Source organism: Chelonoidis abingdonii, chromosome 9, assembly GCF_003597395.2.
Source record: "Chelonoidis abingdonii isolate Lonesome George chromosome 9, CheloAbing_2.0, whole genome shotgun sequence".
Classification (NCBI taxonomy): domain Eukaryota; kingdom Metazoa; phylum Chordata; order Testudines; family Testudinidae; genus Chelonoidis; species Chelonoidis abingdonii.
In genome coordinates, this window is record NC_133777.1 from 36,883,978 (window position 1) to 36,898,017 (window position 14,040).

A 14,040-nucleotide genomic window follows, 5' to 3' on the forward strand; every position below is an offset into this window, starting at 1 on the left:
GAGATTTGAAAAATCCGGTTTCCTGATTGGTCCTCTGGTCAGGTGACAGTTCTGTGCTTGTAAGCCCTTTGCAGGTGAAAGAACATTAACCCTTAACTATCTGTTTATGACACACTTGTACTTTCACTTAAAGCTAAACTTATTCTCAAGCACCTACACATGTCTGCAACAAGTTGGTAAAACGCCCTTAACCCTTGATAATTACCAAAGCTGTGTGTGGCTTCCAAGTGATACAGCGGCAGCCCGTCTGCCGCTGGGGAACAGAAGATGCATCCAGAGGGAGAGCCAGTCCCGAAATGAGTCCCACCTATCTCAAGCTTTTCCCCCTTATTTATACATTAGTAATTAAAGAAACCTTGTTAAGTAAGCAGTTTCAAGCAAGAGGTTCCTTCTGCTTATTGATTAACCAGGTGTGGGTTTTTCCAGAACTTGCAGCCTTGAGACCTCAATAGACATTTCTGGGGCATATCTTACTCTTTGAAAATGCATGTATCAGCAATTTCAACCCAATTCTTATCAGAAAGGACATGGGGTCAAGCTGCCCTTTCAGTGGCACCCTAAATCCCCCTCCCCTCCTGCCTTGGTCAAGCTGAGACTTGCTTTTAACAGCTTGCTGACTAGGCTGTCTTTAACAATAAGCCATAGTGGTTTCAGGCACTTTACTGGTTTGCCAAAGTCTCCCTGTACATCAGGGGGGCAGTCAGGGGACAAGTTGCAGGATGGGTCAGGGATTCTGAGGGGGATAGTCGGGGGGCAGGAAGTGGGTGGGGGTCAGATTCAGTGGTTCTCAAGCTTTTGTACTGGTGACCCCTTTCACATAGCAAACCTCTGAGTGTGACTCCCCCCTTATAAATTAAAAACACTTTTTTTATATATATTTAACACTATTATAAATGCTGGGGGGGGAAGCAAGGTTTGAGGTGGAGGCTGACCTAAATGAACCCAAAGTTATGGAAGCAGATATGAGTCAAGGAAGCCAGCAGAGTATCGGAAACCTGGAAAAAATCTCTGACTGGATGGGCTCAGGCTTTTGGTCACAAGCCAAGGTCATTCAAAAGTTTTGGATTTTTTTTAAGCAGAATTTTTTTTATTGTTTCTTTAAACAATCAAACACAGCAAGTAGCAGATATTTGGCCACACACTTCTGAAACCCCAAACCATGTTCAGGTTTTGGCAGACTTTTCGATTAAAAAAACCACAACAAATTTTGAAGGAAAGCAGACATTGTCCGTGATATTTTCTGCTTTTTAAAAAACCCTGGTTTTTGATCCAAATAAAGTTTTGATGGAAAATATTTATCCAACCCTTTTAATGAGCTTTAGTGCCTTTTAGCACTAGCTGATACTGAGAACCAGTGATACCTTGTAAAGGTGATTTGAAAAGAAGTTTTCTTAAATCTGAGTTTGTGCCGAGATGTGGAAGGTTTTTAAATGTTTATTTTCCCCAGGGCGGCTGGGGGGAGGGGGGCAGATTCTAAGGCAATGGGATTCTGCATGGATAAACGTGAGGGGCTAGAGCAGTGATCTATTTCCAGGATCAGTGCTTAACGCAGTTGAGAGTAGGGAGGGGGACTTCTAAAGAATTTTATTGTGTTTTTCACTGACTGCAATTTGCTCCAGGCCCCACAGGGGTCCTCACGAGAATATAGTATTTTACAGTATTGCAACTTTTTTTTATGGAAGGGGCCCCTGAAATTTCTTTGCCCCAGGCCCCCTGAATCCTCTGGGTGGCCCTGAGCAAGCCTATTGTGGGCTGGGGTCAGGGATCTTATCAGGGATTGGACAGAAGGAGTTGGATACTGATGATCTATTTGGGATTCAAGAGAGCCTCTTCAGGTTCATATTGCAGGTTGGGGAGAGAGAATCGGGGACTGAGGGAAGAACTGATTGGGCTGGGAAAAATAGAGTGGTGGAAAATGTGAATCTCTAAGTATTTGGAGAAGTATCTGAACTGTGGGGAACTACCCTATTCCTCCAAACATATTGGGCTTCACCCAGCACTGTTTTCAATAATCTGAGGATATTACAGTGTGTTGTTCTGATCGATTATTAAACGTCTTTGATATCGCTCGTGTCAGACGGAGATAGTAGGAGACTTAAGTTCATGCTTTGCAAAACCTTTTACAAGATTTTTATTCTATAATCAGCTGCCAAAATAGTACCCTCTGACTGTACACTGATACGATTCATACCCAGAGAGTATATTTAGAATATTGCCTTAGTAATACTATCTTGTCTCAAGGCTTTTATATGGTACTTCCTGTTCATCTCAATTTCTTTGATAACCGTTCTTGATAATAATGCCTTCTTCTTGGGGAGCTAGGAGGTTGGCTGTTCCCCCGCAATGCAGCAGGGAGCGCTCTGGTTCTATATACCTAGAACTTCTGATGTTTGAGTATTATTAATTTCATTTGAGGGGGTTATTTTTAGCAATTTTTGAGTTTTATGTAGATGTCCAAAATGAGGGCTGGAGGAATTGGGGGCTTTCTCTTTGTGTATAGCATAATGAGTAATACATAATATATATTACTCATTGCTTTGGTATATACTGTAATGAATAAACTTTTTGTAGTGGTTCCTAGTTTGCTTTAACATAGTACTATTTTTTTTGTGTAGCAATATGTTAAGGCGTGCTAGGGAACCTTTAGTGCGCACCAGCAGGGACCAATTAATGTGCACATAGTAGCATGCTTTAGAAATCACATCCCCATAATCTGCATTATGCTCCATGTAGACAAACAGTTACATTAGAGTTACCATACGTCTGGGTTTTCCTGGACATTGCCTCTTCTTTGATCCTCCGCCCTCTGTCTGGGTGGATTTTTCAAATAGGAGGCAACATCAGGGTTTTTTGTGGAGCAGATGTTGCAGCTCAGAGAGAACCCCAATTGGTCCTTCCCCTGCATCCACATCTGATTGGTCCCTCACAGCTGCAGGATCCTGCCCACCCAAGCCCTGGCTCCCAGCCCTGGGAAGAGGGAGTGCCCCGCAGGGAGGTGCTGACAGAGAAGCTGTTGCTGCATCCCAGGTCTGCACCAGCTGCCCTGCCACCATGACAGGGAGAGACATTGCCTCCCCACTTCACGAGTGAGTCCCCAGGTACCTCTTCTAGCACTCCCCAGGTACTCCTCCCAGTATTGTCACACCCCTTCAGCACCCCCCAAATACCCCCAGGACACACACAAACCTCCAGCATCTGCCAAATTCCCCCTCCAACACCCTCCAAATATCTCTCAGTACACACAAACCCCTCCAGCACCCCTCAACTGTACTCGCCTCCGGCTCCCCCCTGCCCCTGCCAGCAGTATGATCTTTTGGGGGAACCTGAAACACGGTAACCTGAAACATGGTAACCCTACTTTGATACAAGTAACCCCTTCTGGTGTTTCCTGGTGTTTATTGGATAAATATCTATTTCTTTCCTTTTTTGTATTGTGGGTATTTTATGAATGTTCATCAGTATCAGAAGCCCTCCATACACCCTACACCCTGACCCATACGGTGTCCTGCTTTTGTTTTGGGTGATTGCCAGATGCTCCATCATAGAGTCCTGGCCAGAGTAGGTTTTCTTAGGTATGTCTGCACTGCAGTTAGACACCCACAGCTGGCCAATGCCAGCTGACTCAGCTCCCGGGACTCAGGATAAAGGACTGTTTAATTGTGGAGCAGATGTTTGGGCTTAGGCTGCAGCCCGAGCTCTGGGAACCTCCCACCACAAAGGGTCCTAGAGCCCAGACTCCAGCCTGATCCTGAATGTCTACACCACAGTTAAACTGCCCCTTAGCCCAAACACTGCAAACCTGAGTCAGCTGGCACGGGCCAGCCGCAGGTTTTTAACTGCAGTGTAGACATTGAGCCAGGAATCCCTGAACAGAAGCAGAGAGCATTAGCATGCCCTTGCACCCAGCCACTGTTTTGAACTGCTGTGGCACTGTGTCTTTTCACATTAATTCAGTGCTGTTGGTGTTTTTGTTTTAACCAGATAACGATGATTCAGACATAGAGATCCAAGAGGACGAGGGATCTGATAGTGAAGAGGAAGACAGGCAGCTAATAAAGCAGCGCACGGCCATGGAGATCCTGATGCAAGGTATCCTCACTTCCCCTTAATTCTCCCTCTTTGATGGGACATACTAGAAGTCCTCCTTCTGACTGCTCAGCGCAGGGTTTGGATACATTTTTTCGTGAGACCCTTTGGGTATAAGATCCTGTTAGGGTTCATGAGCTTGCACCCTGCTCAGTTCTCTTGAGCTGACAGGGGTACTGTAGTGCTTCAGAGAAGAGGGGTCTTTTCAAGGGAGCCAAGGCAAGGGAAATTTTACTGGAAAGATCACTGTGTTTTTACCTTGTCTGGATTCAGAAATAGCTTTGGAAATAGCCGTAGGCCTGTGGTCCCAATGCCTGACTGGGGAGCTCTTCCTTTCCTTTCACGGTAGATGTAGAGTGAACTCACATATTCCCTACACCAGTGGTTCTCAAACTGTGGGTCAGGACCCCATTTTAATGGAGTCGCCAGGGCTGGCTTTTAGGCTTGCTGGGACCCAGGGCTAAAGCCAAAGCCCGAAGGCTTCAGCCCTGGGCAGGAGGGCTCAGGTTACAGGCCCCCTGCTTGGGGCTGAAGTTCTTTGGCTCACCCCCTCCCCCAGGGTAGAGGGGCTTGGGCGGGCTCAGGCTTCAGTCCCCCCCTCCTGGGGTCTTGTAGTATATTTTGTTGGCAGAAGGAGGTCGTGGTGGAATGAAGTTTGAGAACCCCTGCCCTACACTAACCTCCTGAGGTGCTGCTTCAAAACTTGGCCTTTCGTTGTATTCACAATGCCACCCAAACTGCCCTAGTAATGGGCCCAAGAAACCTGAACTGTTTCCCGTATGGAAGGACTGGTTGGCTCACATGATTGTAATAATGTATGAGTTGAAAAATTTAACCTCTAGGATACTAGTTCCAGCACAGCCCTGACCAGCAGTGACTCAGAGGAGTTACCATCGGAGGGCTGCTTTGGTGGCTTGTGTGAAGTGAGCTGATGCTCTCGGTTCAGTTCCTACATTACAAATAAAAAGCACCTAACTGTCACCTTGGGGCAGTTTCAGCAGAGGCCAAGTATTTAAAAGAGACAGAGACAATGAATTATCTTTTCATCGGCATCAGTGGACTTTTGGGCCGGGGCAAAGGAGCCATGCGGGGAAGCTCAGACAGCCGCTGCTCCTGCTGGAACCTGTTTTTTGGAAAAACTGGCAAGTCTTCACCTAATTCTGTTCTCATCTACTGCAGCATAACTCTGTTAATTTTCCTAGAGTTATTTTGGATTTAGGGTGGTATATGTGCAAGCAGAGCCAGACCCTGGATCTCGGCCAGGCACATTTCAAACATTTTTATCCCAAACTGTTTGCCATGATTTTCATTCTAAATAAAAGTACTTTCATTCTCTCGAAAACCACTGGAAACACCAATATTCACAAATAATGTTTACATCAGAATTTATCAGAAAAGATCCAGCGTGTATCTTCATGGTTTTGGTGCTATGGGAATGGTTAGCCCTGAACTATATATGAGCTCATGCTTGGTCACTGCTCCAGTATACAGCTAAATACTGCACTTACTTCCATCTTTGCTGATTGCCTTTGCCGATTTCCAATTGTTAACATTGAGACAAAACAAAGCACAAGGTAGCTGGCTATAGTCAAATGGTTGGCCATTAACAGCAGCTTTGGGAGGAAGAAACAGTATCTAAAAGCAATGGATTTTGCTGTGAGTAGGGTTTTTCTAGGAAAAGCTTTGCTGCTGCAAATAACTATGGCTGCAGACTTGTTATTAATACAAGTATTGTTTGTTATGCTTCATGTAGGCAATTCCCAATCTCCTGATAGATCTTCACTGCCAGAGTGCGTAGATCACTTGCCACGGTTTCATAGTTACTGTGCCTCCATACTTAATAGACTTCTTCTGGTACATAATCCACCTCTGAACTTTCTGATAATTTATCTGATGTCTCTGTTTACTGAATCCAGAGTGGCCATCCCTCTCAGCCTGCACCCTCTCCTTACCTTCCTGTACCTCGCATTTCTTTCTTCACTGCTCTGTCGTCTGCTTGTCTGCACAGCAACATTGCACCATCTCTTGCTATGTCACATGGCACCAGGAGGCAAATTATCTGCAACTAAGGACATTGCTTGTAATTGCCCTAAAACATCAAGGGACGTACTCAGATTTCACAAGGCGTAGTATCTTACTTCATGAGTATACCTATCATTTTCATTTTCTCTGTTGTTTACCCCCTGACAGGCTGAATAGCAAAGTGACAAATGTGAAGCCTATTCATATCTAATCAGATGATTAGATGGCACAGTGATTACATGTAGTGCACTGATCTGTCACTTCATTTCTGGAGACTAAGCTTCCAACCTGAATTTTCAGTCATAAGTGAAATAAGTTCAGAGTCTAGTCAAGCTTCCAGTGTAACCTTGGCTTATGTAATAAAACCATTACAGAATATGGCACATGTTGATAGTTTGTGCTCAGGAATAGCCCAGTAATGGGAATGCTACAGATTCAGACAGAGATGGTCTGTGTTTACAGGGCTGCATGAGAAAGCCTGACTGCATTAAGTCAACCATTATTCAGTGCTGTCAGTTCTCTCAGCAACTTTATCCAGGGTGCTAATGAAGCCGTTATCCAGATGGCTTGGGGAGCATGCCGAAAATTCAGTAACTCTTGCTCCCTGTTCTAGGAATTGAAGAGCTCCCAACTATAGAAATATCACCTCTATGGCCACGTCTAGACTACGCGCCGTATCGGCGCGTTAAAATCGATTGCTCGGAGATCGATATATTGCGTCTAATCTAGACGGGATATATCGATCCCTGAGCGCGCTTATATCAATTCCGGAACTCCACCAACCCCAACGGAGTTCCGGAATCGACATGGCGAGCCACGGACATCGATCCCGCGCGGTGAGGACGGGTGAGTAAATCGATTTTAGATATTCGACTTCAGCTACATTATTCACGTAGCTGAAATTGCGTATCTAAAATCGATTTTACCCCGTAGTGTAGACCAGCCCTCAGTTTATATTTGGGGATGAGGTTTGACAGCCTAGGCTATAGCAACCCAAGACTGGTTTGGTTTTTGGTGTGGGAGGATGGTCTTTATTAATGCAAAGTCAAGGAATAAGAGACCTAGATTTCCTAAAGCATATTAACATTCCAGCAGCTGCATGTGGGATTGCTGTGATAATGGTGTGTTGACTGACAAGCTAATAAGTGTATTTGGAGAAAGTCTATTCTTGTGAAAAGCTACATTGTTTAACACAGTCCTGGCAAGGATGAGTAAGGAAATGTTGCAGAAGAGAAAAGGCTTTTTATTCAGAAAGCAAAATGCATCTTACAGGAGCATGTGGAACTAAGTATGTAAAAATCAAGCCCAAAAGATATATTCTGACTGGCAGTGCATCCGGGGGTCAGAGAGCCTGGTCCCCATGTCCGTGTCCGTCCACTGTCTGACTTGCTGGTAACAGCTCTGCATACGTCTGGGGGTGGCTGCACTGCACGGATCATTCCTAATCTCATTACCAATGGATTTCTCAGAGGGACTGCACATTGAGCCGCATTTAACCAAAGTATGCTGCACTTTGACACTGCTTTTGTGGCATGTGTGAGCACCTTTTTGAAAGGTGGGAAAATGGCATTTCCACCCTAGCCTAGATTTGTACTTAAATTTGCGCTTAAGAAGATGGTGCACGAAAGGCTCTAATCCAGAGCCCAGCAGCTGACTTGAACCAGGCACTGGGCAGAGGTGCAGGGGAGGAATCCTCTCCTTCACTAGACAGGCTGCAGAATGATTACAGAGCTGCTCTGTGGAGGCTACTCTAGTCGAACTCCTGCAATAGCTTTCATGGGCACTTTTGCCGCCCTTTGAGGAGGATCTGCTTAGAAGCAGATCCTTAGTGCCCATCCTGCCCATGCCCTGCCCCTACACAGAGAGACCCTGCAAAACTGAAATACCTCACTTGGGGCCTCTCAGAATCCTTCCTTGCAGCACAAGACCAGCAGAGTAGCGGGGGAGTGGACTGGCAGTGAAATGGACAGACAGTTCTCTGGAAATCATTCCTCCAAAATTCCTGCTTTCACCCCCATTTTCTCCAGCTTACAACGTGTTCAGACCTCAGCTGCTGAATTTCTAGCATGCTCCCTTCTCTTCAGTCTCACTGAGGTGTGAAGAAACTACAGATGGACCATTAAGTTGGTGGGAGAAATTCAATAAGGAATGCACAACAGTTGTCTGTTCCTTGTTTAGGTTCTCACAGGTTTCCATGGATTTTCTCCTGCTTTTCAAAACATGAAAAAAATCTTATTTTGGAGTGTTTAATATTAATCCAGTTCTTATTGACTCTCTGGGTCTTAAAGAAAAACACAGCTGTGAAACTAAAACTAAGACTTAACAAGGGAGAATCTGGAAGTGCATGTACATTAGAAAGGCATCAGGATCAAAGATTTCTCGTAGTATAGCTACACTGTACAGTGAACATTTTTCCCTGTAGGGTGAAATTCACTCCTGTGCAGAAGGTCAGCACAAGGCCCTATGCATCACATAAGAGCTTCCATGCTGGGTCACACCATGGTCTATCTTGCCCAGTATCCTGTCTCTAACAGTGGGCTGTACCAGAGCTTCAGGGGGAATATATAGAACATGGCAGTATGGAGTGATCCACCCTCTTCCACTCGTGACATCGGGTAATCAGGGGTTTAAGCTTTAGGCTATCTCCAAGCATAGAGTTGTATACCCTGACCATCTTGGCTAATAGCGATTAATGGACCTATCCTCTATGAATTTATCCAATTCTCTTTTGAACCCATTTGCGATTTTGGCCATCATAACATCCTGAGGCAATGAGTTCCAAAGGTGAGTTGTGCACTGTGTGAAAAAGTACTTCTTGTTTGCATTAAACCTACAGCCTGTTAATTTCATTGGGTGACCCTTGTTTTTAATATTGTGTGAAAGGGTAAGTAATACTACTCTATTCCCTTTTTTCCACACCATTCATGATTTTATAGACCCCTTAGGCATCTCTTTTCTAAAATGAACAGTCCCAATCTTTTTAATCTCGCCTCATATGGAAGCCGTTCCATACCCTTTATCATCTTTGTTGCCCTTCTCTGAACCTGTTCCAGTTCTATTACATCCTTTTTTAGATGGAGCAAATAGAACTAGACACAGTATTCAAGCTGTGAGCGCATGAGGGATTTATATAGTAGCATTATGATATTTTCTGTCTTATTTTCTATCCTTTTCCTAATAATTCCTAACATACTGTTAGCCTTTTTGACCACTGCTGCACATTGAGCAGACATTTTTAGAGAACTATCCCTGGAGACTCCAAGATCTCTTTCTTGGGAGGTAGCAGCTGATTTAGAACTCACCACTGTACATGTGTAGCTGGAATTATTTTTTCCAATGTGCATTACTTTGCACTTACCAACACTGAATTTCATCTGCCATTTTGTCACCCAGTTTTGTGAGATCCCTCTGTAACTCCTTGAAGTCTACTTTGGACTTAAGTCCCATATAAAATGCTAGGGCCCAGTCCTGCAACCTGGCTGTATGTGAGCAGACCCCCTTTTACCTGCACAGAGCTTATTACAGGATGACATCTTCCTTCTTAACGTTTCCAAGCCATCCTCACAGGATTGGTGTGCACAGAAACTCCCAAGAAATATTGGAGTAAGACTTCCTTCCTGTTGTAAGCAAATGCATTGGAGCCCTCTAGAAAACCAGAGGAGAGTGTCTCCTTCATGGTCCTGCCATCCTTGGGTTTCAGAGTACTACACAACTCTGAAGAATTCGTCAAGGGTTTTTTCATTAGACATTATTGTTTAGTGGATAAAGCACTAGGCTGGGATTCAGGAGACCTGTGTTCTATTCCTTTCTCTGCCATTCTGCCACATGATTTGGGCAAGTAACAGCTTCTCTGTGCCTCAGTTTCCCTATGTGTAAAATGGGTATAAAGATATTGACCTTTGTAAAGTGCTTTGAGATCTATTGATGAAAAATGCTGGATAGCTCAGTGGTTTGAGCATTGGCCTGCTGAACCCAGGGTTGTGAATTCAATCCTTCAGGGGCTGTTTAGTGATCTGAGGCAAAAAATCTGTTTAGGACTTGGTCCTGTTTGGAGCAGGGGGTTGGACTAGATGACCTGCTGAGTTCCCTTCCAACCCTGATATTCTATGAGAGCTAAGCATTATTATTATTTTGCACCTACTTTCCCAAATCTAATACTGAGAGACTATTTGTGTGCTTTTGGAATGCTAATGATGTGGCATCTGGGACCTGATCATGAAAGGTACTGAGCACTTGTACCAGCACTTGTACCTCCAGCTGAAGTTGACAGGATTTTCAAGTGCTCAACACCTCTCAGATTCAGACCCTTGGAACTGAATGTACTTTGACAATTGCACCAGAGGGCAGACCTGCTGCCCTGTCATGGGGTGAAGTGGGCAAACAGCCTGAGTTAAACACAGAATAGCACCTGTCACTTGGACTCTGCTGAACCTCCATATGGCTTTTTTTTTTTTTTTTGCATGTCCATTCCCTGGAGGGGATGACAGTTATTGTTTTTATAACCATGGAACATAAGCGTTGTACCCAAGACTCATAAAGAGCTCCATGAAGTCTTTCCAGTTAGTTCCCTCGGTAAATGCACCTTCAAGCTGTTGTTTTAAATGGTAGTGTTTGCCCAAGAGACCAGAAGGGCTCCTTAAACTTTTCATTAGGCAGTTTGTTAAAATCCACAGTATGGAGCCAATGGACTCTGTTCCAGCTGATCTCATATTTACATATTCATCACATTATTTGCCAAACACTAGGAAAGCTCCTTCACACATAGAAAACACAGAGAAATGTGCAGTTAATCACAACAGCCCAGTTCTTTTAATGGGGCATCTCTCCCAAGTACCAGAGACACCAGGGTTAGAGAATTAGTCTGGGATTTCAAAGGACGTTAAGGGAGTTAGGTGTTCAACTGCCCTGACAGTCAATGGGATTTGGTCACCGACCTTCAGCTCCTTTGCAGATCACAGCCTAATTCCTTGCCAAGTCTTTAAAATCAGAATTGGTTTTGAACTCTAGAAATACAACCCCCAACCATCTGACCCTGGTAGTGTAGAATAGGCCCTGATTTAAAGCCTATTACAGTGAGTCTTTCACTGATTGCTGTAGGCTTTAGATTATGTTCCTATGCTAAAACTATAGAGGAAAGGCCAAGAACCTGCCCGAAGTATAGAAGGTATTCGGCTCTTGCATGGCAGACAGAACCGCTCTAGCTATTTCATAGTGGATGAAGCACAGGGTAGCTCTGTCCCTGTCACACCAGTTTTCAGAGCAACGCACAGCATACAGCAGGAGTTTACTGAATTGGTATTGACCTCTATGACTTTTTCACGCTAAGTCGCTCCCTAATGAACATCTTCAAGTGCAGTTTTACTCTGAAAAGTGACTCTGGGAATGGGTGACAGGGGATGGATCACTTGATGATTACCTGTTCTGTTCATTCCCTCTGAAGCACCTGGCATTGGCCACTGGCAGAAGACAGGATGCTGGGCTAGATGGACCTTTGGTCTGACCCAACATGGCCATTTTTTGTTGTTCTTACATTCTGTTCCCATGGCAGCCTGGGGCTCCCTGCTATTGTCTCTCACTGATTCTAGAGCAAAGGGACTTAATCTATGAGTAAAAGGAGGTTGTTTCTAACAGCAAGCCCTGCAAATTCCCCCTGGGATCTGAGAGTTGGGTTGGGTTATTTTCTCCTTCTCACACATCATCACCAGTAATAAAGGTTCTGCCGGAAAAAACCTGCCTTTACTGACACCTGTGTGATTCCATTGCCTTCAAATTCCATCCCCAAGGACATCTGTGCTCTAATCTGGTGTTGAGCAGGATTGCTACCTTGACTGGAACTTAGTAAACACTCTTGTTCATGCTGCCCTGGAAGAGTAGACTCCAAGCTCCTTCCCTCCTGTGTATGTGTCAAGAAGCCAAGCTTCTTTCAGTCAACTCGCTGAACAATGAGTGCTGTGTCCTAGAAAAAGGGTTGCACATTGACATGAGACACAAATAAATTCTCCTCAAACAGGGATTTCATTTTCTCCTTCCAACCACCAATCTGCACTCCAGTAGAATCATGGTCAGGTACTTGGCCTGGGCCTCTTGCAGCCTGTATCAGCCGAATTAAGTCTCATAGAGAATGTATTAGATTACAGATCATAGATAACCATGATGATCTAGTCAGACCTTGTGCACATTGCAGGCCTCAGAACCTCACCCAGCCACTCCTGTAATAGGCCCATAATCTTTCGCTGAGTTACTGAAGTCCTGAAATCTGATTTAAAGACATCAAGTTACAGAGAATCCACAATTAACTCTTGTTCAAACCACCAAGTGACCCATACCCTACTCTGCAGAGGAAAGTAAAAACCCCCAAGGGTCTCTGCCAATCTGACCTGGGGGTGGAGTCGGGGGGGATTCCTTCTCAATCCCAAATATGGCGATCAGTTAGACCAGGGGTGGCTCCAGAGCTACATGCAGCTCTTCAGAGGTTAATATGCAGCTCCTTACATAGGCGCCAACTCCAGGGCTGGAGCTACAGGTGCCACTTTCCAATGTGCTACAGGGTGCTCAATGATCAACCCTAGGCTCTGCCCCAGGCCCCGGCCCCACTCCACTCCTTCCCCCAAAGCTCCCACCCCTTCCCCTGAGTCTGCCATGCCCTTGTTCCTCCTCCTCCCCTCCCCCGCCAAGCCTCAGTGCTGCTGGTAGGTGAGGGCCCTCCCCATCTAGTGTCCCATCTCGTAGCAGTCACAGATGGGCCAAGTGCCATTGTCATACCTTCCCTTCCATAAACTTATGAAGCCCAGTCTTGAAACCAGTTGAGTTTTTTGCCCCCACTGCACCCCTTGGAAGGCTGTTCTAGAACGTCACTCCTCTGATGGTTAGAAACCTTCAGATTTCAAGCCTATAGTTGTAGATGACCAGTTTATACCCATTTGTTCTCAGGCGTGAGGGTTAATAGGTGTCCACTGCTGGATTGTGGCCCCAGTGTAGACAGTGCACAGTTATTACACTGCCAGCTGCAGCAAGCGGCACATGCAGAGGGAAAACTGCAGATGCTTGAAGGGTGGAACCCTGGATACATGTTCATTTCCAGTTTTCAATAGCTCAGCAGCTACATACTTTACAGAGCAAGTCAATCTGAATCCAGAGACATAGTGAATAACAGCATGTTCATTACTAGCATTATACCCAATTATCACTTTGTACAACCTGTCCCTGCTGAACTCACGTTGTCTGTAAGTAAACCCAGCAACCTTCCATTCACTTAGAAACCTCTGTGGCAGGAGTAAATCAGTGAGTACTAAACTCCACAGCAGGCCCTGAAACCCCAGGCTAAACTGAGCTGAACTGAGTAAACTGCAAGTGACATACGCCTCCGTATGTGCCAGCTCTTCCTGTTCTGCAGACACAAGCCCTCTATTTTCAGACTCTCCTCAGGAACATGAGTAAATGTACTTGTGTCCTCTATCAGCCCCTCTTACTCCCCCTACAGAGGCTCACACACAAAGTTGGTTTTGAATATCTGAATTTTCAAATGTGCTGTCTTCACTGTAGAGACTCTTCTAGTAACCTGGAAGAGGTCACTTTTTCTCATGCTCAGTGTATTGAGCACCCTCGCCCTCATCTCTTCAGGGTCAGTCAGTCTCCGGAGGTTGTGTCCCAGGGCCTTATTCTCATCCCACTCCAGTGTCACAGATGCGTAACTCCATTGACTTAATGGAGCTGCTCCTGATTTACATGAATGTAAGGAGAAGCAAAAATCACACCCACAGGCCTGATCTACACTAGTGAGGGGGATCGATCTAAGATACGCAACTTCAGCTATGAGAATAGTTTGTTCTCCTGAAAAGTCCAGTCTTTTAATAGCTATTCATTTAGTAGCTACCTCTTGCACGTCCATATTATGGTATATCTCACCACCCCAAGCCAAAGCCAAAGCCTGCA

The 14,040-nt window shown here is 45.1% G+C and overlaps 1 protein-coding gene across 1 annotated transcript in view; it reads left to right on the plus strand.

Annotated features, from left to right (window-relative positions):
- Nucleotides 1–14,040, plus strand: part of CLUAP1 (clusterin associated protein 1) — a 187,776-nt gene that overhangs the window by 156,866 nt on the left and 16,870 nt on the right. Inside the window, exon 10 of the mRNA XM_075069375.1 lies at nucleotides 3,982–4,089. Coding sequence (XP_074925476.1) covers nucleotides 3,982–4,089 — 108 coding nt within the window. The remainder of the gene's footprint in view (nucleotides 1–3,981; nucleotides 4,090–14,040) is intronic.